This window comes from Populus trichocarpa, chromosome 5 (genome assembly GCF_000002775.5).
Source record: "Populus trichocarpa isolate Nisqually-1 chromosome 5, P.trichocarpa_v4.1, whole genome shotgun sequence".
NCBI lineage: Eukaryota > Viridiplantae > Streptophyta > Magnoliopsida > Malpighiales > Salicaceae > Populus > Populus trichocarpa.
In genome coordinates this window covers 18,357,250-18,381,316 of record NC_037289.2, presented here as the reverse complement: position 1 = coordinate 18,381,316, position 24,067 = coordinate 18,357,250, and the positions used below count along the sequence as shown (strand labels likewise).

General features: G+C 34.1%; 1 protein-coding gene across 3 annotated transcripts; it reads left to right on the top strand.

The window, feature by feature from the left end:
* The first annotated feature begins 6,566 nt into the window (after positions 1–6,566).
* On the top strand, positions 6,567–23,653 carry LOC7469156 (esterase). 3 transcript variants are annotated; one of them, XM_052453397.1, is made up of 5 exons: positions 6,567–6,863; positions 8,551–8,736; positions 22,114–22,283; positions 22,914–23,178; positions 23,258–23,653. In XM_052453397.1, the coding sequence occupies exons 1-5, from the start codon at positions 6,626–6,628 to the stop codon at positions 23,536–23,538; spliced, it is 1,140 nt and encodes a 379-aa protein (XP_052309357.1). In that variant the 5' UTR covers positions 6,567–6,625; the 3' UTR covers positions 23,539–23,653. The 3 variants fall into 3 exon arrangements, with proteins under 3 accessions (XP_052309357.1, XP_052309356.1, XP_002307434.1); XM_052453396.1 differs by lacking the exon at positions 8,551–8,736 and adding an exon at positions 21,786–21,998 and having other exon boundaries at positions 6,576–6,863; XM_002307398.4 differs by lacking the exons at positions 6,567–6,863; positions 8,551–8,736 and adding exons at positions 20,393–20,739; positions 21,786–21,998.
* The last annotated feature ends 414 nt before the right edge of the window (positions 23,654–24,067 follow it).

Genomic DNA, 24,067 nt, shown 5'->3' with positions numbered 1-24,067 from the left:
TTTTCTTAAAGAATCTAGGAAATGATGTCATATTGGGGAAACATGACCCAATTAAAGGATAACGTTATGGCTATATAAGTACATATAATGACTGTTAGAAATATGCAGGAGTTGTTTGATAAGATTAGACGGGCTGAAAGCCATTTACTGTAAAGAACACCAAGCATACAAAAATGAGCCTTTACTACAAGCAATGAGATGCATGGCTAGATGACTTGACAACCATAAAGGTTGATGATAACATATATTTGGTTAAACTAGGGGCAACATCATGATTGATTTGCAATCTAAGATAAGGTCGACACTAGAAAACCTTTTAATAATTGTTAGTAGAATGCACACAGCTAATCAGGAGGCAATTTTTTAAAAAATCCAAGAAGTTAAATGATTTGTTAAACTCCTTCATGATGAAGCAATCAACACCACACTTGGGGGGGTTTGGTCAAGCTTGATGAGCAATGAGAGCAGTAATCGCAGTGGACAATCCAAGAAGAGCACTTACATTCGAGCGGAGGATTGACATATGGTAAACTCAAATGAGCTGGTGAATCGGAGGATTAAGAAGACTTTAGATGGCAAGCCAAGACACTCTATGGCGATGAAGCATCGAAGAGGGGGCCTATATTTCAAACTAGGTAAGGATGCATAATCCATAAACATAACATAAATGTTTTTGAATTTTTACAGGAAAATCCACAATGAAATCAGTTGAAAAATAAATAATGATAGCAAAGGATGTTGGTTTTAACCCTGTAATTAGGAAGAAAAGAAAGAAAATCCTGCCATCAGGAACTTCTTAGTTCTTTGGCATTGAAAATTGTTCAAATCTCATGATCGAAAGTATTATATGTCAAGCCTATAATCAAAGTGTTTTGGATTTAATCAAGATGCCTTTGGACAGTTCTAGGAAATTACCAGATTGATATTTCAGGTCAACTAAGCTGAAAACACAAATCGCTGAGATAATAGGACTTTGCCAGAAAAGAGTTGCATAGGAGGATAATTGTGAGAATATTGTTCTCCTAAAAACAAAGATTTTGATTCTAGTTAAAGAGAATAACAAGAATAGGATCTCAGGTTAGCTGAGCTGAGCTGAAGATAAAGATTGTGGTTCTAGTTAAAAAGGATAGCCAAATTGAGATCTCAAGTTAGTCGAGCTAAAGATAAAGATTTTGGTTATGGTTAACGGGGATCGTAAAGATTGGGATCTCAGGTTAGCCAAGTTGAAAATAAAGATTTTGGTTCTAATTAAAGGGGATAGCCAGATTGGGATCTTAGGTTAGCCGAGCTGAAGACAAATATTGTAGTTCTAGTTAAAGGGGGTCGCCAGATTGGGATTTCAGATTAGTCGAGTTGAACACAAAGATTATGGTTCTGGTTAAAAGGGATTGCCAAATTGGGATCTCGGGTTAGCCAAGCTGAAGACAAAGATTTTGGTTCTAGTTAAAGAGGATTGTTAAATTAGAATCTCAAGTTAGCCAAGCTAAAGACAAAGTTTTGGTTTTGTTGAAAAGGGATTGCTAGATTTAGATCTTAGGTTGGCCGAGCTAAATACCAAGATTTTAGTTCTGATTAAAGGGGATAACCAGATTGAAATCTCAGGTTAGCTGAGCTGAAGACAAATATTATAGTTCTAGTTAAAGGGGGTTGCTAGATTGGGATTTCAGATTAGCTGAGCTGAACACAAAGATTATGGTTCTGGTTAAATGTGATTGCCAAATTAGGATCTCAGGTTAGCCAAGTTGAAGACAAAGATTGTGGTTCTGGTTAAAAAGGATCGACAAATTAGAATCTCAAGTTAGCCAAGCTAAAGACAAAGATTTTGGTTTTCTTGAAAAGGGATTGCTAGATTTAGATCTTAGGTTGAGCAAGCTAAAGACGAAGATTTTGGTTTTGGTTAAATGATCGCCAGATTGGGATCTCAGGTTAACCGAGCTGAAAATAAAGAGTTCGGGTTTGGGTTAAAAGGAATCTCTAGATTGAGATTTCAAGTTAACCGAACTATGAAACCAAAGTTTTAGTTGAAGGGAATCATTAAGATACAAGAGTTCAGGTCAACTGAACTGAAAATAAAAATCGCTAAGATGACAGAATTCATTCCCAATTAAGATAGTATTTGTCATGGTTTAAATACTAAAAAAAAGACTACAAATGTAGCTTGACACTCAAGATTTGAAAGTAACTCACACAAAATTACTTGGGTAAATTGGAAGAAGAACCAGAAAAAATGATCACCTTAGAAATTACAATTCTCAATAATAAAAAAAAGAGATTAAGAAGAAATGAGGGATTATATTTCAAAAAGCATGCATTGCATTTGATTTAACCTCAACTTTGAAGAAGTGTTGGTGTAACATTCATCAATCAAGAGGAAAGGCGGTGAAATCTGTATAGGTGAACGAAAGTTGAGAAATGGTGAAGAAATCTCATCCATATGGTGTGGATAACTAAAGCCATAAAATAAGACACTCGGTTTAAGAGTTTCCCTTGGAGGGCATTTTTTTTTATATTTTTTTTTAGGAAAGTTTTGAAGGATTTTGATGAAAATCCTAGTTTGAATTCCAAAATAGACAGGTCACCTGTGAAAATAGATCAATTTCAGGGAAGCATGAACGCTTGTTGAAGTTCTTTTTAAAATTCAAAAAGGGCAGGTCGCCCGTGAAAACAGACCAACTTTTGAATTTCAAAATGAGCAGGTTGCCTGTGAAAATAGATCATTTTCAGGGAAGTATGGACGCTTGCTAAAGTTTTTAGAAATTTAAGGAGGGCAGGTCGCCCATGAAAATAAACTAGTTTTTAAATTTAAAAATGGACAAGTTAACCGTGAAAATAGACTAATTTTAGAGAAGCATGGATGCTTGCTAAAGTTCTTTTTGGAATTTGAAAAGGGTAGGTCACCCGTGAAAATATACCAGTTTTTTAATTTCAAAATGGGTAGGTCGCCTATGAAAATATGACCAATTTCAAGGAAGCATGGACGCTTGCTAAAGTTCTTTTTGAAATTTGAAAAGGGCATGTCGTCTGTGAAATAGGCCAACTTTTGAATTTTAAAATGGACAGATCGTCTATGAAAATAGACCAATTTCAGGTAAGTATGGACGCTTGCTGAAGTTCTTTTTAAATTTTAAAAAGGGAGGTTGCCTATGAAAATAAACCAGTTTTTGAATTTTAAAAGCAAACTCTTTGGATGAGTTGATCACACAACAAGTCGGACAAACACTTTTTCTTTACATGCTCATTATGCAAAACCTTGATGAGATTTTGCTTTATAAGTATTGTGAAAAGAGAGTATTTATTGTTACCTATTTTTTAACTTATAACAAATCAAGAAAAAAATAGAAAAAAAATACAAGAGAATACACATGAAGAAAGCTCGAAAAATTGCCCAAGTTGGTGGTGAAGGACCAAAATGACAAGTGGAAAAGTAGAAGGATCAGAATGTACAAGATTGGTAAAATTAGTGACCCAATTCTAATTGATAAAAGACCCATTCGGTGAAAATATTTTTATTTGGGGTAAATAAATATAAATTTGGATGAGTAAAAACTCAATGAGAATTTTAGAAGGCTTAATCAATTTTACTAAGGACTTGATTGGAAGGAAAATTAGTTTTTTTTTAATCAATTTGGGTGTTAATTGGAAGAAATTGAAGTTTAGGGATTGAAACTAGACTTTGGAAAGTTTGATTGATCAAATCAGGGGCTTAATTATGAAAAAAATTAAAGTTTGATAGCCAATTAGGGATTTGATTGAAGAAATTCAAAACCAAGGACCAAATCGTAAAAGACACGAGACTTCAAGGTCTGAAATTGACCAAATCAGGGGTCAGATTGAATAAAATTAAAAGTTTTGTGGTCAATTAAGGGTTCAAATGCAAAAATCAAAAGCTAAGGACCAAGATGAAAATGGTGTTAAACTCTAGAGGTGATGATTGAGTTTGGCAGAGTTGAAATTACATGAAATTAAAAGTTTAAGAGGCAATTATGGGTGCAATTAAAAGTAATTCGAAGAACATGGACTAAAATGAAATCTGCTAAATCCCAAATTTAAAATCCTAATTTCTAGGGATTTAACATAGATGACGCGTCGTTCACCTACCGTTCATCTCCCTCCTTAGTAGTTTTGGATGATCGGGTTGGCACTTTCCAAGAGCCTTTATGGAGTTCTAGGCGCTCGTTGGCACCATGAAAATGGAAGAAGATTCTATGAAATTGGATGTTTACATCCCAATTCTTCCATATAAGCCTCCAACATCTTATCCCTGATTAGCCATCATTACAATTTTAGATTCTAGGCTGATCGAGTTAGTATCGTTAGATAAATAAATGTGAAGTTACAAACCTCTAAATTAAGCAAGGTTGGATACAAAACAAAATATATACACCTCATCCATCAACTTCAGGTGGTTTTCGATGATGTTTATATCAGAGTTGCTACGACGAAGCCTCGAAAGTGGTCAATAAAGTTAGCCTAGATTGTGACACCCATTTTTCAAAAGCCACATATTTTTTTTCATGTGTTTACACTTAAATCTTCTCAAATGGTTCTTATTAATGGCTTTAAAACCTCTCTCTTAAGATCAAAAGGCTAGAAATAACTTCTTTTCCTCCAAGTTTAGCAAAACCACTATATACCCTTAAAATCAAAATCATCCAAAACCACTATATACCCTTAAAATCAAAATCATCATTGCAAAACCAGCCTAGTATAAGAGCTTCCAGCCATTAGCTTTTATCCATAACTCTCTTATTTTGATCAAATGACTGAGCTTTGATCAATCTTTAAGGGAATGCATCAAAAAACCTAGAAAAAACCCTATAAATACCACTAGAAATCAAAGAAAAAAAAGAAGAGAAAAAAAGAGAGAAATACTAAAAAAATACCCTAGTTGTAAAGGTTTATGAGCCTAACATAATTGTTTATTGATCTTTGAAAGGGTCACAAGTTTGTGAAAACAAAACTTTACAAAGAAAAGCAAAGAAGGACAATAGTAATTCTAGGGGTTTGAAGGTACATTTCTTAACCTAAAAATGGAGTCCATGTGGCCTGCTTGATTTGATTTTGATTGTCATTTTGTTTGTGTTTATGTTTACAAGTATGGAAATGTGTTTGGAATGTTTGAAAAGTAGAGAGGTGTTTGTTCTTTTTTTTTGTTGTAGTTTTTTTATTCTATGGTTTGATGTTGTCCTTTGAAGCATTTTAGGATATGTTTGATTTTTTTGATGTAATAAAAGCCTTCTAGTTAAGTTACTTTTTGATAAAATAATGTTTTTGTTTTCTTAGTTTTGTTAATGCATTGATAAGCCATGTTATTAATCCTAGGTTTATAAGGTTCTAGTCATGATCAACATATGTTTTGAAAATAATTTTTGAATCCAAATTGCATGAATAAGCTTGCTATTTTTGTTTGCCAGTAATGGGATTTCATGCATGTTTCCCATGATTTGTTATTTTTTGTTGTTTGTTTTGATTCAAATGTATATGAATATGACAATGTGGTTTGTGTGAATAGAAAAGATTCGATTTCAAGGCTTGACATGCATTTCTAGTTTTTAACCTGTTTTATTTTAGTTTTTTGCATCTTTACAATCGCATAACATCATTTGAAAATAATATAAAAATGTGTTTTATTTGGTGTGCATACAACTAAGTCTCTAAAAAAAATCACATGAAAAATAAAAATTTATGGTGAGTTTTAGCATTTTTTTATATGTACAAAAATATATTTGCATGTATTTTTAGATTTAGTAATCCGTTTATTAAATCCATAAGAACTTAACTAGTATTTCATTAAGCCTAAAATTTTTAATTCATGAAAATTAATGGTCAATACTCTGGTATAAATGTTGGACCTATAGGTAGGCTGATATTTAAATACTAGGAGTTGACTAAAAAAATTTCAGAATTATTTTTACATATTCACCAATTTTATTTTGAAGTATTTTTCACCACAATATACGAATTGTGAAAAATCCTTTCGCCTTCCAAGATAGGTGAACCCTGTCAGGGAACCTACACAGATCATTTTCCTAGGAATTTATCTCGTCATACGAGCTTATAATAAATTTAAAATATAAAATTTATTCGTAAGAGTAAATCTTTATAATGAGCCATAGACTAACCATCAATTAAAAACTCATCAAAACCTTTAAACGTATGAAAACCACATAATGCAGCTTACCTCAGGTAAAATGCGTTAGGGATGCTAATATCTTCCTTATTTACAACTAGTTCCTTACCCTACAATTTTTTATAAGATCAATAGACCCTGGTCTTCTAATGACTCTGAACCAAATAACTAGGTGGTGATTTCTTGACCCCCGACGCTGCACATCCACATGCATCACTTTATATAAAAAAACTTAGTAAGTTTAAATTTAATAATTTGTTACACAACCTTCTTGATAAGAACATCGGTGCATGAATTAATCTTCTTACTACACGCATAATTGAATATGTCATGCCGATACAAATGATATTCATGTAGAGATTGACCATAAACCTAGGTTTGAATGGCCTTACATGACTGCGAAGTGTTGGCATTAATAAACCATAGATATAATCCCCTCTCTACCTAGCTCTCATCTCAAAGTTGCTTACGGAGTTCTCTACCACTAGCTTATCCATGACAAATATCTCTTCTTTTTGCCTTGTTTTTTTCACTTTACTTACCATCTTGAACCCCATATCTGCTTTGAAAAGTTGTGAGTTCCCAGCTATCTTTAACTTTGGTGACTCAAATTCGGATACAGGAGGATTCGTTGCTTCCTTCCCTCCTCTTAATTCTTCTCCCTATGGAGAAACTTACTTTCAAATGCCGGCGGGGAGGTTCTCCGATGGAAGGCTGATTATAGATTTCGTCGGTAAGTTTCGAAACTTTAGTTCCAGCTTAGAATAAATTAGTATCATTGCCTAATTTATTAGTGGCCATATGAATAGACATTGACAAATCTTGTGAGATGATAGAACCGACTGACAAATAGTTAGCGATCAGCCTCTCAAATGCCTCATTCCTTGCTTTTTTCTAAGAAACCTCCCTCTGTAAAGGACGAGGAGGTTCACCTTTGACAACTTAGCAACACCGGTCACAACATGTGTTGTTTGTTGATATGTATGAAGATTTCGATGGAGTTTAGTTGACTCGTAATTATTATTATTATTTTTTTGAGAATTTAATTATTTAAAATTTATGAGAATCACTTTACCACTTACACGTCTCACATTAATTTACATGAAATTTAATACGAAAAATTTGCTTATAAATTATTTTGCTTTATGATATAGTGCTAATTAATGGTCAGGCCATAAGGATCCCTGAACACTTATTTTTCGTGGGAAGTCGTACTCACGTAGCATATTGCGATAAAGAAGAAGAAGAAGAATTTTTCAAGTTTTAAGGTTATAGTTATAAATGTAGAGAAACTTTGTTTTGATATATTTTAAAATTCAATAATTTTTTAAACTATTATAAAAATAACTTATAAATTGTTTAAATAAGTACTAAATTGACATAAGTTGAAAAAAAAAGAATCTTAAAATAACAAGAAAAGTAAAAAACAAATTGGAAAATAAAAAAATTCTAAGTTTTTTTAAGCTAATTTGGACATGAAAATAACCTTGATTAGTTACACCAAGCTAGAATACTATAGAATCTAACCTGTAAAATATGCGGACCAAATTTTAATATGATCTAATAATAAAATTAAAAATTACACCTATTTTTATATTTTTTAAGAAGATTCATTTAACGTTTACCGATTTCTGCTTGCTATTGGATTTGTTAATAAACATTGCATGCATACAAGTGAGGTGACAAGCATTTTACTTAGGGTAATGCTAAATCTTTTTACGCATTTTTTTCAAGGAAATAATTTTAAATAATTGAATGTTGATTTTATCACATTAATTTAATGAGATAATTGAGTGATTAACAAAACATTAATAGCTTGATGTTATTATGTCACATACTAAAGAATTTAATTTAAAAAATTAAACATCTCTTGAAAGAATTTATGGCTGGAAATTTTCTAGTACGGACTACTTGAATACATGAACCACGTAACTCTAAGCTCAATACATAAAATTTATCACTTGTATGCGTGTATATTCTGAACATCACTAGCATTTTTAGATTTATTTATTATCATCTTGTTTTTTCGTTGAGTAGTTAATAGAAATGTAAAAAAAATTATTTTAATTTGAAATTTAAATTAGTAGATGAGAAATTTATATTATTTTTATATATATATATATATATATATATATATTAAGTGAAATTTTTTTTAGTTTAAAACTTATAAAAGCTTATCACTATCTATTATTTAATTTTATCAAATAAAATAGAAATGATGAGATTTTAATTTGTAATTATTTGGTTAATAAGATTGATAATATATTAAAGAATCATTTTAATCTTAAAATTGAAGGGAAACTCCAAAATATAATTTAGAAAAATAATGTTTTACTGACAATTGAATATATCTATATATATATATATATATATATATGTAGTGATGTATCAGCAAAGAGTTTGAATCTCTCATTTCTTAGCGCTTACCTCGACTCTCTGGGGACCAACTTCACTGTCGGAGCAAATTTATGCCACAGCATCATCCACCAGTACATTGCCAGCTAGGATTATACCGGCCAATAATGGATTCAGTCCATTCTTCTTTCTAGTGCAATATAATCAATTCGTGCAGTTGAAGGCCAGATCACAGTTGATTAGGAAACAAGGTAAGCATTAATTAATTAATTAATTAATCTTCTTATCTGGGATTTTGATGTTCAATTAATTAAGATATAATTGGCAATAAATCTCGTTAAGCCATGATCTATTTGTAGGAGGAGTATTTGCACGATTGATCCCCAAGGAGGAATATTTTCAAAAAGCTTTATACACATTCGATATTGGTCAGAATGATCTTGGAGCTGGATTTTTCGGAAATATGTCTGTCGAGAGGAAGTCAATACGTTCTTGACAAATGTTAAGGCAACAAGTTTCTATTCCCTTTTCCTCCCCGACATCTGTTATTCTGAGTTTTTGTACGTAGAATTCAATTTCAAAGTTTACTTTTCTTAATCGTTATTTATATTGTAGGCTAATGTATACCCCATTTCCAGTTATTTTAGTTGAAAATAAACTAGGTTTTGATTTTTTTAAAAAAAAAAATGAACCAATTTACCGGTTGAGTACCAGTCGACCGATTGGATTAAATGAGTTGGTCGACTGGTTCAGAACGGTCAACTGGTTAAGTCAGCAGAATAAATTTACTATTTATATTATGATTTTCTTTTAGTAGTTTAATTTTTTATTTGTCGAGAACTTAGGCTTATAAAAAGACTTATAATCAGAAATATAATTCAATAAGTGTAGAGAGGAATACACAAGAGAAAACATGTAAAAAGATTGTCTTTACTCTCAAATCTTCCTTTTTGTTCCTTAGTTTTGCTTATTGTTTTAATGTTTATAAACACCTACCACACCTGTTTTTCTTTCAACAAGTGGTATCAGAGCTTATTTTTTTTTATTGTTTAACATGGTCAATACAAACTTTCCACTTCAATATTCATCGTTCATTTTATCACTTAGAAATATTATATACATCTAAAACATCAGAGTTACTTTGATGCAGAGCATATACAATTTGTGTTAAAGGAAACCAAGCACATCATAGGAAATCAACCACAGAATAGGAAATCAAGTTTAGGCAAATACTGTAATTGAATCTTTACTTATTTGTTTCCTTATTCATAGATAATTAGGTCTGGTCATAGGCTATAATGTAGGCTCTTTGTATTAAGCCATTAGTATAAATTGTAACCTTTGCTTACTCTGTAATACAATAAGAATATATCATTCTCTTCATGGTATCAGAGCAATTAATCTAGGTATCAAAATAAAACACAAACCCTTTAACCAACTTCCATGGGAGACGAAAACCAAGGAAGCATGTCTTCAGGAGCAAGATGGGATCATCCCAATCACCAGCTTTACCTTCACCATTCAGATCAACCTGGCGCTGTTCTTGTGCCACAACCTTTGGTTGAAGACAACTACAGCACATGGAGCCAATCCATGACTATGACTCTGACAGTTAAAAACAAGATTGGATTTATAGATGGCTCAATGAAGGAGCCTGATGAGAAGAAACCAGATGAGCATTAACAATGGAATCGGTGTAATAGTTTGGTTAAAACTTGGCTACTGGGATCTATGTCCAAAGATATTGCAGCCAGCATCATCAACTGCAAGGATGCCAGACAAATGTGGCTTGATTTACAAGAAAGATTCTCACATGTGAATGTGGTTCAGTTATTTAATATTGAGAATGAAATACACAATTGTGTGCAAGGCAACATGTCTGTGGGATCCTACTTCACAAAACTAAAAGGTTTATGGGATGAGCGTGATGCACTCTGCACCTTTCCAACATGCACTTGTGGATCAGTCAAGGAAGTGGCTGCATACCTGGACACACAGAAAACCATGAAATTTCTCATGGGTCTTAGTGATTCGTATGTGGGTGTTCTTAGCAACACTCTATTACAGGATCCATTACCAACAATAAACAAGGCATATTCACTGGTTCTTTGTCATGAAAAACAATCAGAAGTGACAACTGGGAAAAGTCTTGCTCAACCAGAGGCTGCTGCCTTTGCCGTAAAGAATTCAAGTCATGAGACTGAAACTGAACAGAGATGCTCCAGATGCAACATAACAAATCACAACACCAAGGATTGTCGCGCACATCTCAGATGCACTTTCTGCCGCTGGAAGGGACATACGGCTGAATATTGTCGCAAGAAGAAAGCAGTAACTGAAGCTGAGTTTAATATGGCAATTTCCAAAGGAAATCAAGTTGCATCCCATGAGAATAAAAGGAAGGAGATGGACTTTCCTTTCACACCTGACGAGTGCAAACAGATTCTCAGCATGTTAAAAACTAAAACATCCTCTGCCAACCATGTTAGTAACTGTCCAACTCATGATGAGCTCTCAAGTAAAGCTTTTTTACTCTTCTCTAATAGCAACAGGAGCACATGGATTTTGGATAGTGGGTGCACAGATCATATGATTTATGACCAAAATCTGCTCACATACTCAAGACCGGTTAATGGCCGCACTGTTGAATTACCGAATGGATCAATAGCACAAATAACTCACATAGGCAGAGTTCATCTATCTCCTGATTTGATCCTTGATAATGTTTTATGTGTCCCATATTTCCGATTGAATTTAATTTCCATTAGCAAACTAGCCTTTGATTCTTCTTGCATAACCATTTTTCTAAGCCAATTTTGTGTGATTTAGGACCTACGTTCGGGGAAGATGATTGGGACGGGAATTGAACGGGAGGGTCTCTACTTTCTTGACCATGCCAAGAAAGGAACCTGCAACCATGCCAAAACTTCTAACCCGAACCTTTGGCATCAACGTCTTGGGCATCCCTCAACCAAAGTCTCTCCATTATTTCCTAAAGTTAATTCTTGCTCTAACGACAAGTGTTTGATTTGTCTGTTAGCAAAACAAACCAGACTTTCATTTTCTTCAAGTTCCATTACTACTACATCTTCATTTGATTTAATCCATGTTGACATTTGGGGTGGTTATAAAATTCCTTCTATTTCAGGTGCCAAATATTTTCTTACTATCGTTGATGATCATACTAGATGCACATAGATTTATCTTATGAAACACAAATCCGACACTATGGATCTTCTAGTCAATTTCATCAACATGGCTGAAAACCAATTTGATTCCAAAGTCAAAATGATTCGTAGTGATAATGGTCTTGAATTCAAACTTGAAAGCTTTTACGCTCACAAAGGTATTATTCATCAAACCAGTTGCATTAATACTCCACAACAAAATGGTGTTGTCGAACGCAAACATAGGCATTTGTTAAATATGGCACGTGCTTTACTTCTTCAAGCCGGTCTTCCTCACCAATTTTGGGGTGACGCTATTCTTGCTTCCGCTTATCTCATAAATCGAACACCAACCCTCATTCTCCATGGAAAAACACCATATGAAAAACTCTTCAACATAGTTCCCAATTACTCGCACTTACGAGTATTTGGTTGCTTATGTTTTGTTTCCACCCATGCCCAAAGTCGCTCCAAATTAGATCCTCGAGCATCTCGGTGTATTTTTCTTGGCTATCCTTATGGGAAAAAGGGGTATAGATTTTTTGATCTAACTACACAACGAATAATAGTCTCCAGGGATGTCGTTTTCTTTGAATCCATATTTCCCTTTCTTACATCTACATCACATACTAATCCCCCATCATTTTTGCCTCTCACCCCCACTCCCACTCCATCCTTACCTTTCGACATACATTTTGAACCCCCTCCTCTGCTTCCCTGTCCTCCACTTCCTAGCTCACCCAATTCCCAGACCCATCCTTCCACCAACTCATGTACTTCTCTAGCTCTCCTCACAGAGTCCCCATCTCCAGCCAGTCCTACTGAAAGTCCACTACCCGATTTATCTCTTATACAGAACACCTCCTCACCTGTGCCCATTCCTACCCTTCGTCGTGGCAGTAGTTCTATCACCACTCCTTCTTACTTGCAGGATTTTCATCTTGCCATGACTCTCCCTTCAAGGCCTGACCCGACATCATCCACGAATATGGTTCACACTTCAGGTACTGCTTATCCCCTATCTGCCTATTTATCTTATACTCACATTTCTCCCCATCACAAAGCTTATACTGCTCAACTCACTCTCCTCAAAGAACCCACTAGTTTTTCACAGGCTATTCAACATCCTCAGTGGCGTGAGGCCATGCACCATGAGATAGCTGTTTTACAGGCCACTGGGACTTGGAGTTTGGTACCTTTACCATCCTACAAACGGCCAATCGGCTGCAAATGGGTATGCAAAATCAAGTTGAAGGCCGATGGGACAGTGGAACGCTATAAGGCACAACCGGTGGCTAAGGGCTACAGCCAAGTTGAAGGCGTTGATTATCAGGAAACCTTTGCTCCCGTAGCCAAGATGGTCACTGTCCGCCTCTTACTTAGTGTAACAGCTTTGCGTGGTTGGCATTTACATCAACTTGATGTCAACAATGCATTCTTGCATGGTGACTTGGATGAGGACGTATACATGACTTTGCCTCCTGGCTTCGGGCGAAAGGGGGAGACACGCGTTTGCAAACTTCATAAATCCCTGTATGGCTTAAAACAAGCCTCTAGACAGTGGTTTATCAAGCTGTCCGGTGCACTCAAGGCTACAGGATTCCATCAGTCCCTATCTGATTATTCCTTGTTCGTTCGAAGCCATTGTTGTAACCCATTTTTGGGTCCCCACAAAATATATATAAAAATATATAGCCAAAGGAGGTTAGAAAAATAACAGGAGGAAAAAGCGCTCAGAAAATGGTTGGAAAATTGGTCAATGAGGTTAAAAATACAAGGATTGAATTTTTGATAATATATTCTTGAAGGAGGGGAGCCCTGTTGAGAAGGAAAATTTGAAATTTGAGGAGAAAAGCCCAAATTTGGATGTTTATGGACTTAATTGGATTTTTAAATGAATTTATAGGAGATTTGATTGGAAGAAAAATTGATTTTTAAGTCAATTTGGGCTTTAATTAGAAGAAATTTAAGTTCTGGGGCCAAAATATATTTTTTAGGAATTTATTAGGTCAATTCAGGGGCTTAATTGCACAAATATTGAAGTTTAAGGGCCAATTGGGGACTTAATTGAAGGAATCCGAAACCAAGGACCAAATTGAAGAAGGCGCGTAAGTATAGGGGCTGGAATTAATTGATTCAGGGGCCTAATTGAAGAAATTGGAAGTTTATTGATCAATTAAGGGCTCAATTGCATAATTCAGAGGCCAAGGACCAAAGTGAAAAACGCGGCCAAATATAGGGACGGGGTTCGAATTCGGCAGGGATGCAATTGAAGGGACAAAAGATAATTGAGGGCTGCTTTGCAAATTGACGCGTTTTGGCGTCTTGCAGGATTTAAATGAAACGGCGCGTTTTATCCAAAACGACGCCGTTTCATCCATTCAAAAAAATAATAAAAAAAAATAAAAAAAAAAAGGAAAAGGGCAGAACGGTGTCGTTTTGAACGACACTGTTCATCTTTCTTCTTCCCCCCCGAACATGCAGCGGGGAAGAAGGGAAAAATGGTGCTTTTTTTTTGAAATTTTTGTCGGCCCCTCTCTCTCGCCTGGAGCCCACCGACCGAACACAATGGCCGACCACCCACCGCGCACCACCCACCGAACCTCGGCAGCCGCGCCCAATGGCCGACCAGCCGGCTGCTCCCCGCGAGAGCTGTAAAAAACAGCGCCCTTGGCCTCTATAAATAGAGCCCAAGAACGCTGGGGAAAGGGGAGAAAAAAAGGAGAAGAGAACAGAGGGGAGGAGCAAGGAGAAAACGAAAAAAAACAGAGGAAAGAGAGGGGAAGAGATAGAACGAAGGAGAGAGAAGGAAGAGACGAAAACGAAAAAAAACAGAGAAGAGTAACGGGAAGAGAGGAAGGACCAACCCGAAAACAAAAGAAACCGAGAAAACAAAGAGAAAGGGAGGAACGAAGAGAACGAACCAAACCGTTGGAAACAGCCGCAGCGCCGCCGGGAGTCGCTGTCCGTGAACAAGTCGCCGCCACCAGCTTCCGCCACAGCACCGCCAGAAACGCAGGAAGCCACCGCCACCCCGCGCCAGGTAACTCTTCTCCCTCCCCTGTTCTGTTATTCCTTTATTTCCTTCTCTGCATGCAGAACGAATAGCGTTCTGCATGCAGGGGTGGGGGGAAATTAATTCCCCCCCGCCCGTTTTGAGTCTGGGCCAGGCGGGTCCTGGCCCAGCCCTGTCTTCTGGGCCGGGTCTGGCCCAGAAGAGAATATTTTTATTTTGGGCCGAGATCGGCCCAATCCATTTTGGGCCGAAATCGGCCCAGCAATTTTGGGCTGAGTCCGGCCCAGTCGGTTGGGCCGGACCAGCCCAGCCCATTTAATATTATATATTATATATATTATATTTTGTATTATATATATATATATATATATACATGAAAAAAATTATAAAAATTCTGCAAAAATTATAAAAATATATGTGATTTTATTGTAATTTTATTACTGTATTTTGATTAATATCGGTTGGTATTTTATACTGTAAAGATACAAAATTCGGTATTAAAATACCCGGTTTTCATCAAAACATTAAAAATTTTCAAAATAAAAAATGTCTTTTGCTTTCAAAAATTCTCTAAAAATGTTGTTGATTTTTCTGCATTTGTTTTATCAAAGTGGATTAATATTTTATTGTATTTTTATACCGCAAGGATACAAACCCAGTATTAAAATACCCGATTTGCGTCAAAACGTACAAAAAATACATATTTAAAAAATGTTTTGTTTTAAAATACGGCCTAGTCTCTCCAACATATATATATATATAAATATTATAACATCATATTTTCACACAACAAAGGAAATTTCAAAAAAATAATATATGTATTAGCATGCATTTTGGCTTTAATAACCAGTTTATTCAAGCCATGAGAACTAGGCCAATATTTCAAAAATTCTAAAAAATCTTTTTGTCCTCTTTTAGTATATGGGATTACTAATTTATACATAAAACGTTTTCCTGATATTAAAAATATGTTTTTTTACATAGACATTAGAACGGTTAGGTTTTACCCGATAAGATAAGGACCTCCTTATTGAGGAGGACTTTTCTTGAACCATAGACGGACCAACAACTAGGAAACACAACGAAACCTTGAATTTTATCAGACAAATAAACAATGCAGCTTACCTTAGGTAGGGCGTATTTGGGGTGCTAATACCTTCCCTTTACGCAACCAGTCCCCGTGCCCGATCTCTGAGACCAGTTAGGGTTCCTAGTGACCAAAATACTAGGTGGCGACTCCCACACCATTTTCACTACTAAGAGACAACGAATTCCTTGTCTCCCCACATTGACCAGATATATAACCCCCATATTACATTTATATATTGTGGATGGACGATCGCCGCGACGTCGCTCACGTGCGACAACCATCATGGTAACTTTCTAGCATTACTAATTTATGTTGATGATGTGATATTAGCTGGGAATAATTTGCAGGACATAGAGAACACCAAACTCTTCTTGTCCAAACAATTCAAACTTAAGGACTTGGGGCAACTTAAATACTTCATTGGCATCGAGGTTGCCAGATCACGACATGGCATTAGTTTGTCACAGAGAAAATATGCACTCGACATTTTGGATGATGCGGGGTTTTTAGGTGTCAAGCCATCTCGGTTTCCTTTGGAGCAAAATGTGTCCCTAACATAATCCGATGGAAATCTTTTGGAAGATGGATCAACATACAGGAGGTTAGTTGGCAGGTTACTCTACCTTACAATAACTAGACCAGACTTGACTTATGTTGTGCACATCCTAAGTCAGTTCATGGACAAGCCCCGCCAACCACATCTGGATGCAGCTTATAAAGTGCTCAAATATATCAAACAAACACCTGGGCAAGGCATCCTGTTGCCGTCCACAGGTGCACTTCAGTTACGAGCATTTTGTGATGCTGATTGGGCTCGTTGTAAGGACACGAAAAAATCAGTTACTGGTTACTGCATTTTACTTGGAGAAGCACCAGTTTCATGAAGGACCAAGAAACGGACAACAATATCATGTTCAAGTGCAGAGGTAGAATATTGCTCCATGGCTACTACATGCTGCGAAATTACATGGCTGAAAAACATTTTGAAGGACTTGCAGATAAATCACACACAGCCGGTAACCTTGTTCTGCGATAATCAAGCAGTAATGCACATAGCATTGAATCCCGTCTTTCATGAGCGAACCAAGCACATAGAAATAGACTGTCATTTGATACGTGAGAAAATTCAAGCAGGAATGATTCAGACAGCCTACATTCGAACTACACACCAACCGGCTGACTTGTTTACTAAGCCATTAAGCTCCACACAGTTTGAGACTTTACTTAGCAAGTTGGGTGTAATTAACATACACTCCAACTTGAGGGGGAGTGTTAAAGGAAACCAAGCACAGCATAGGAAATCAACCACAGAATAGGAAATCAAGTTTAGGCAAATACTGTAATTGAATCTTTACTTATTTGTTTCCTTATTCATAGATAATTAGGTCTGATCGTAGGCTATAATGTAGGCTCTTTGTATTAAGCCATTAGTATAAATTGTAACCTTTGCTTACTCTGTAATACAATAAGAATATATCATTCTCTTCAATTTGGAAGCAAGATCATTCTGGATTCACAATACAGGACCGATTGGTTGTCTTGGTTATATTTTAGCCAATTTTTCTTCTGCTGAAAAAGACACTGTTGGTTGCGCCAAGTCTTATAATGAAGTAGCTCAATACTTTAATTATGAGTTGAAAGAGACTGTACTTCAACTCATGAAGGTTTTTCCTTCAGCAGCATTCACATATATAGATGTCTATTCTGTGAAGTATTTTTTATTCAGTGAACCCAAAAAACATGGTATGTAAAGCCCTATATTTTACTCGTATTTATTTAAAAAAATTATTCATATTTAATGTGGTTTCGTTTCATATTGTAGGATTTGAGCTTCCTCTTGTAGCATGTTGTGGCTATAGAGGCCTGTATAACTACAATAACAGTGCTAGATGTGGAGCAACAATTACAATAAATGGCACCCAAATAACCGTGGGCTCATGTGATGATCCCTCAGTACGAGTCATTTGGGATGGAATTCATTTCACTGAAGCCGCCAACAAATTTATTTTTGAGCAAATATCTACAGGAGCCTTTTCTGATCCTCCTATTTCTTTGAAGATGGCATGTCACAGGACTATGGATTAATATATAGGTATAAATCTATAGTTCATTATCATATAATCTAGGTGATAAATCTCAATAAAGGATGAATTATTCAATATGCTATGAATTGTATTATTCTCTCTCATAAAAATACGAGATTTACGAATTATTTTCATGGTACATTTGTGTTCTCTGAAGAGAATGAAATACAACTCCTGAAAAATTTAATAATTTATCTCCATTAATTAAGTGTTTACATCAGGCAGACATCCAGTCTTTCTTGATTGGCCTGATGGTGTATTAAGGGACAATACGATAGTACTTATCAACAATTGATTGCAAGAATATGTGATATGTATTATAAGCAAATTGAATTAGTACGATATCTAGTTTATCAGCAATACTATGATTGTCTATGCATTCATTTCTCATTTGGTTTCTAGGTGTCTAGAAGTGTGGTGTCAATTACTTTTCAAAGTGTTTTTCATTTAAAAATACATCAAAATAATATATTTTTTATTTTTTAAAATTATTTTTGATATCAACACATCAAAATAATTTAAAAACACTAAAAAAAATAATTTGAAGTAAAGAAAAAAATAAAAAAAATATTTTTTTACAAAAACACTTTTAAAATACAAAAATAAACAATTACTTCACAAATAACATCCGGTGGTACATGTTGTTGTGGTTATTTCTGTGAAGTTATTCTATGCTAGTCATTTCAATCCAAGTGGATTGTATTCATAGCATGGTCCCTCGAATTTTGAGGAGTGGCTAAATTAACCTTTCTTCTTTATATTTTAGAGATGAAAATCTTAGCACACTTTCAATTAGTAATCATTAGTAATCACATATTTATGAGCCTAACATAAGGGTTTCTTCATCTTTGAAAGGGTTGCAAGTTTGTGAAAACAAAAATTTACAAAGGAAAGCAAAGAAGGGCGGTAGTAGTTCTAGGGGTTTGAAGGTATATTTTTTAACCTAAAAGTGAAGTCCTTATGGTCTACTTGATTTGATTTTGATTGTCATTTGGTTTGTGTTTGTGTTTATGTTTACAAGCATGGAAATATGTTTGAACTTTTGAAAAGTAGAGAGGTGTTTGTTCTTTCATTTTTTTAGTTATAGTTTTTTATTCTATGATTTGATGTTGTTCTCTAAAGCATTTTAGGATGTGTTTGACTTTTTTTGATGTAATAAAAGCCTTCTAATTACGTTAGTTTTTTATACAATAATGTTTTTGTTGTCTTAGTTTTGTTAATGCATTGATAAGCCAAGTTATTAATCCTAGGTTTATAAGGTTTTGGTCATGACCAAAATATGTTTTGAAAATAATTTTTGAATCCAAATTGCATGGATGAGCTTGTTATTTTTATTTGCCAGTAATGAGATTTCATACATGTTTTTCATGATTTGTTGTTTTTTATTGTTTGTTTTGATTCAAATGTATATGAATATGACAATGTGGTTTGTGTGAATAGAAAAGATTTGATTTCGAGGCTTGGTATGCATTTCTGGGTTTGGCAGTAGGCTTATCAATTTATGGACAAAATCTAGGTTAGTGTTTTTCATGTTCTTCCCAATAACATTGCATTAGCTACGAGTTTTTGACCTGTTTTATTTCATTTCTTTGCATCTTCACAATCGCATGACATCATTCAAAAATAATATAAAAATGTGTTTTATTTGGTGTGCATACGACCAAGTCTCTAAAAAATATTTAAAATAAAAATATATGGTGAGTTTTAGGATTTTTGTTTATATGTACAAAAATATCTTTGCGTGCGTTTTTGGATTTAATAATCAGTTTATTAAATCCATGAGAACTTGACCAGTATTTCAATAACTCTCAAAATTTTAATTCATGAAAATTATTGGTCAACACCCTGGTATAAATGTTGGACCTATAGGTAGACTGATATTTAAATACTAGGAGTTGACTAGAAAAATTTCAGAATTATTTTTAGATATTCATCAATTTTAATTAGAAGTATTTTTCACCACAATATATGAATTGTGAAAAACTCTTTCGCCTTTCAAAATAGGTGAACCCTGTCAGGGAACTTACATGAACCATTTTCATATGAATTTATCTCATTATACAAGCTCATAATAAATTCAAACTATCAGATTTATTCGTAAGAGTAAATCTTTATCCTAAGCTATAGACTGATCATCGGTTAAAAACTCATCAAAACCTTTAAACATATGAAGACCATACAATGCAGCTTACCTCATGAAAGGTGTACTAGGGGTGTTAATACTTTCCGTAGCCATAACTAGTCCTTTATCTTAGAATTTTTTATAAGATCAGTACATCCAGATCTTCTAATAACCCTAAACCAAACAATTAGATGATGATTTCTTAACCTTTAATACTACTCGTCCATATATAATATTCTATATAAAATAATTTATAATATTCTATATAAAATAATTTAGTAATTTCAAGTTTAAGAATACTGTAAAAGTCGGTGCATGAATTAATCTTCTTACTGCACGCATCATTGAATATGTCATGCCGATACAAATGATGTCATGTAGAAATTGACCATAAAACTAGGTTTGAAAGGTCTTACATGACTGCGAAATGTTGGTATTAATAAACCATAGATATAACATCGCTGCATAAATTAATCTTCCCCTCTCTACCTAGCTCTCATCTCAAAATTCCTTGCGGAGTTCTCTACCACTAGCTTATCCATGACAAATATCTCTTCTTTTTGCCTTGTTTTTTTCACTTTACTTACCATCTTGAACCCGATATGTGCTTTGAAAAGTTGTGAGTTCCCAGCTATCTTTAACTTTGGTGACTCAAATTCGGATACAGGAGGATTCGTTGCTTCCTTCCCTCCTCTTAATTCTCCCTATGGAGAAACTTACTTTCAAATGCCGGCGGGGAGGTTCTCCGATGGAAGGCTGATTATAGATTTCGTCGGTAAGTTTCGAACCTTCAGTTCCAGCTTAGAATAAATTAGTATCATTGCCTAATTTATTAGTGGCCATATGAATAGACATTGACAAATCTTGCGAGATGATAGAACCGACTCTGACAAATAGATAGGTCTCTGAATAAGACATAGCAAGCGATCAGCCTCTCTTCTAAGAAACCCTTTACGTCTATAAAGGACACGGAGGTGTGACGAGCATTTTTTTTCTTTTAAATTTTGAAAATTTTTTTATTATTAAAAATTATTTTTTTGTTTTAATATTAAAAATTATTTTTAAAAAATAAAAAATATTATTTTAATATATTTTTAAATAAAAAATATTTTATATCAGAATTACTATCATAATTCCAAACAATATAATAACTTAGCAACACCGGTATAATATAACATGTGTTGTTTGTTGATATGTATTGAAGACTTTGGGGAGTTTAGTTGACTGGTAATTATTATTATTATTATTATTTTGAGAATTTAATTATTTAAATTTATAAGAATTCTCTGTACCAATTACACGTTTCACATTAATTTACATGAAATTTAATACGAAAAAATTGCTTATAAATTATTTTTCTTTCTGATATAGTGCTAATTAATGGCAGGCCATAAGGATCCCTGAACACTTATTTTTCGTGGGTAGTCCCAACTGCCATTTACAGAAGACTATAATTTGAGACTTGGAAGAGTAATATTCATTTATTTTCATCTTTTTTTTTTTTTTTGTGGAGTTGTTAATAAAAATATAAAAAAATTATTTTAATTTAAAATTTTAAGTTATTAAAAGATTATTCAAGATATGAATTATATTATTTTAATAAAATTCTTTTAGTATGAAACTTGTTTAAACTCACTACTATCTTGTATTTAATTTTATCAAATACATAAAATAGAACCGATGAGATTTAACTTATAACTATTATATTAAAGAACTACTTTAATCTAACAGTGAAACTTCAAAATATAACTTAGAAAAATAATGTTTTACTGACAATGGATTCTATATATATATATATATATATATGTTGTGATGTATCAGCAAAGAGTTTGAATCTCTCATTTCTTAGCGCTTACCTCGACTCTCTGGGGACCAACTTCACTGTCGGAGCAAATTTTGCCACAGCATCATCCACCATTACATTGCCAGCTAGGATTATACCGGCCAATAATGGATTCAGTCCATTCTTCTTTCTAGTGCAATATAATCAATTCGTGCAGTTGAAGGCCAGATCACAGTTGATTAGGAAACAAGGTAAGCATTAATTAATTAATTAATTAATCTTCTTATCTGGGATTTTGATGTTCAATTAATTAAGATATAATTGGCAATAAATTGAATTTCTCGTTAAGCCATGATCTATTTGTAGGAGGAGTATTTGCACGATTGATGCCCAAGGAGGAATATTTTCAAAAAGCTTTATACACATTCGATATTGGTCAAAATGATCTTGGAGCTGGATTTTTCGGAAATATGTCTGTCGAGGAAGTGAATGCATCTGTTCCTAACATTGTCAATACGTTCTTGACAAATGTTAAGGTAACAAGTTTCTATTCCCTTTTCCTCCCCAGTCCCCAACATCTGTTATTCCGAGTTTTTTTACGTAGAATTCAATTTCAAAGTGTACTTTTCTTAATCGTAATTTATAGTGTATGCTAATAATGTATACCCCGTTTCCAGTTATTTTAGTTGAAAATAAACTAGATTTTGATTTTCTAGAAAATAAAAGAATCAGTTTATCGGTTGAGTATTATTGCTCGACCGGTTGAATTAAATGAAATGGTCGACCAGTTCAAAAATGGTCGACCGGTTAAGTCGGCAGAATACGTTTACTGTTTAGATTATGATTGTCTTTTTCTTGTTTGTCTAGAACTTGAAGTCTATAAATAGACTTGTTTAATAAGAGAAATACACAAGAGAAAACACTTAATAAGATTGTTTTTCCTCTCAGATCTTCTTTTCGTTATTTAGTTTTGCTTATTATTTTGTTGTTCATAAACACCTATCACACCTGTTTTTCTCGTAACAAATGATATCATAGCTTGTTTTTTATTGTTTGACATAGTTAATACAAAATTTCTCTTATATCTGGATTATACCACTTTTGCAATCATTTTATCGCGTAGAAATATTACATACATCTAAAACATCAAAGTTACTTTGATGCAGAGCATATACAATTTGGGAGCAAGATCATTCTGGATTCACAATACAGGACCGATTGGTTGTCTTGGTTATGTTTTAACCAATTTTCCTTCTGCTGAAAAAGACACTGTTGGTTGCGCCAAGTCTTATAATGAAGTAGCTCAATACTTTAATTATGAGTTGAAAGAGACCGTACTTCAACTCAGGAAGGTTTTTCCTTCAGCAGCATTTACATACGTAGATGTCTATTCTGTAAAGTATTCTTTATTCAGTGAACCTAAAAAACATGGTATGTAAAACCCTATATTTTACTCGTATTTATTTAAAAAAATTATTCATATTTAATGTGGTTTCGTTTTATATTGTAGGATTTGAGCTTCCACTTGTAGCATGTTGTGGCTATGGAGGCCTGTATAATTACGGTAGTGCTGGATGTGGAGCAACAATTACAGTAAATGGCACCCAGATAACCGTGGGCTCATGTGATAATCCCTCAGTGCGAGTCGTTTGGGATGGAATTCATTACACCGAGGCTGCCAACAAATTTGTTTTTGAGCAAATATCTACAGGAGCCTTTTCTGATCCTCCTATTCCTTTGAAGATGGCATGTCACAGGACTGTGGGTCAATATATAGGTATCAATCTATAGCTCATTATCATATAATCTAGGTGATAAATCTCAATAAAGGATGAATTATTCAATATGCTATGAATTGTACTATTCTCTCTCATAAAAATCCAAGATTTACTAATTATTTTCATGGCCATTCTCTGAAGAGGATGAAATATAACTCCTGACAAATTTAATATGATGTTTAGTTTATCAGCAATATTATGATTGATCAGGAATGTTTGGAATTGTAGTGGTGGTTATATATTTTTTTAAATATTTTTATATATTTTTTAAAAATTATTTTTAATATTTAACATATTAAAATAATTTAAAAATACTAAAAGAAAATATTAACGGGAAGCAAAGATAAAAATAAATAACACCTTAACATCCGGTGCTCCATGTTGCTAGCTGTGGGTATTTCTGTGAAGTTGTTCTGTGCTAGTCATTTCAATCCAAGAGGATTGTATTCATAGCATGGTCCCTCGGATCTTGAGGAGTGGCTAAATTAACCTTTCTTCTTTATATTTTAGAGATGACAATCTGAGCACACTTTCAATTAGTA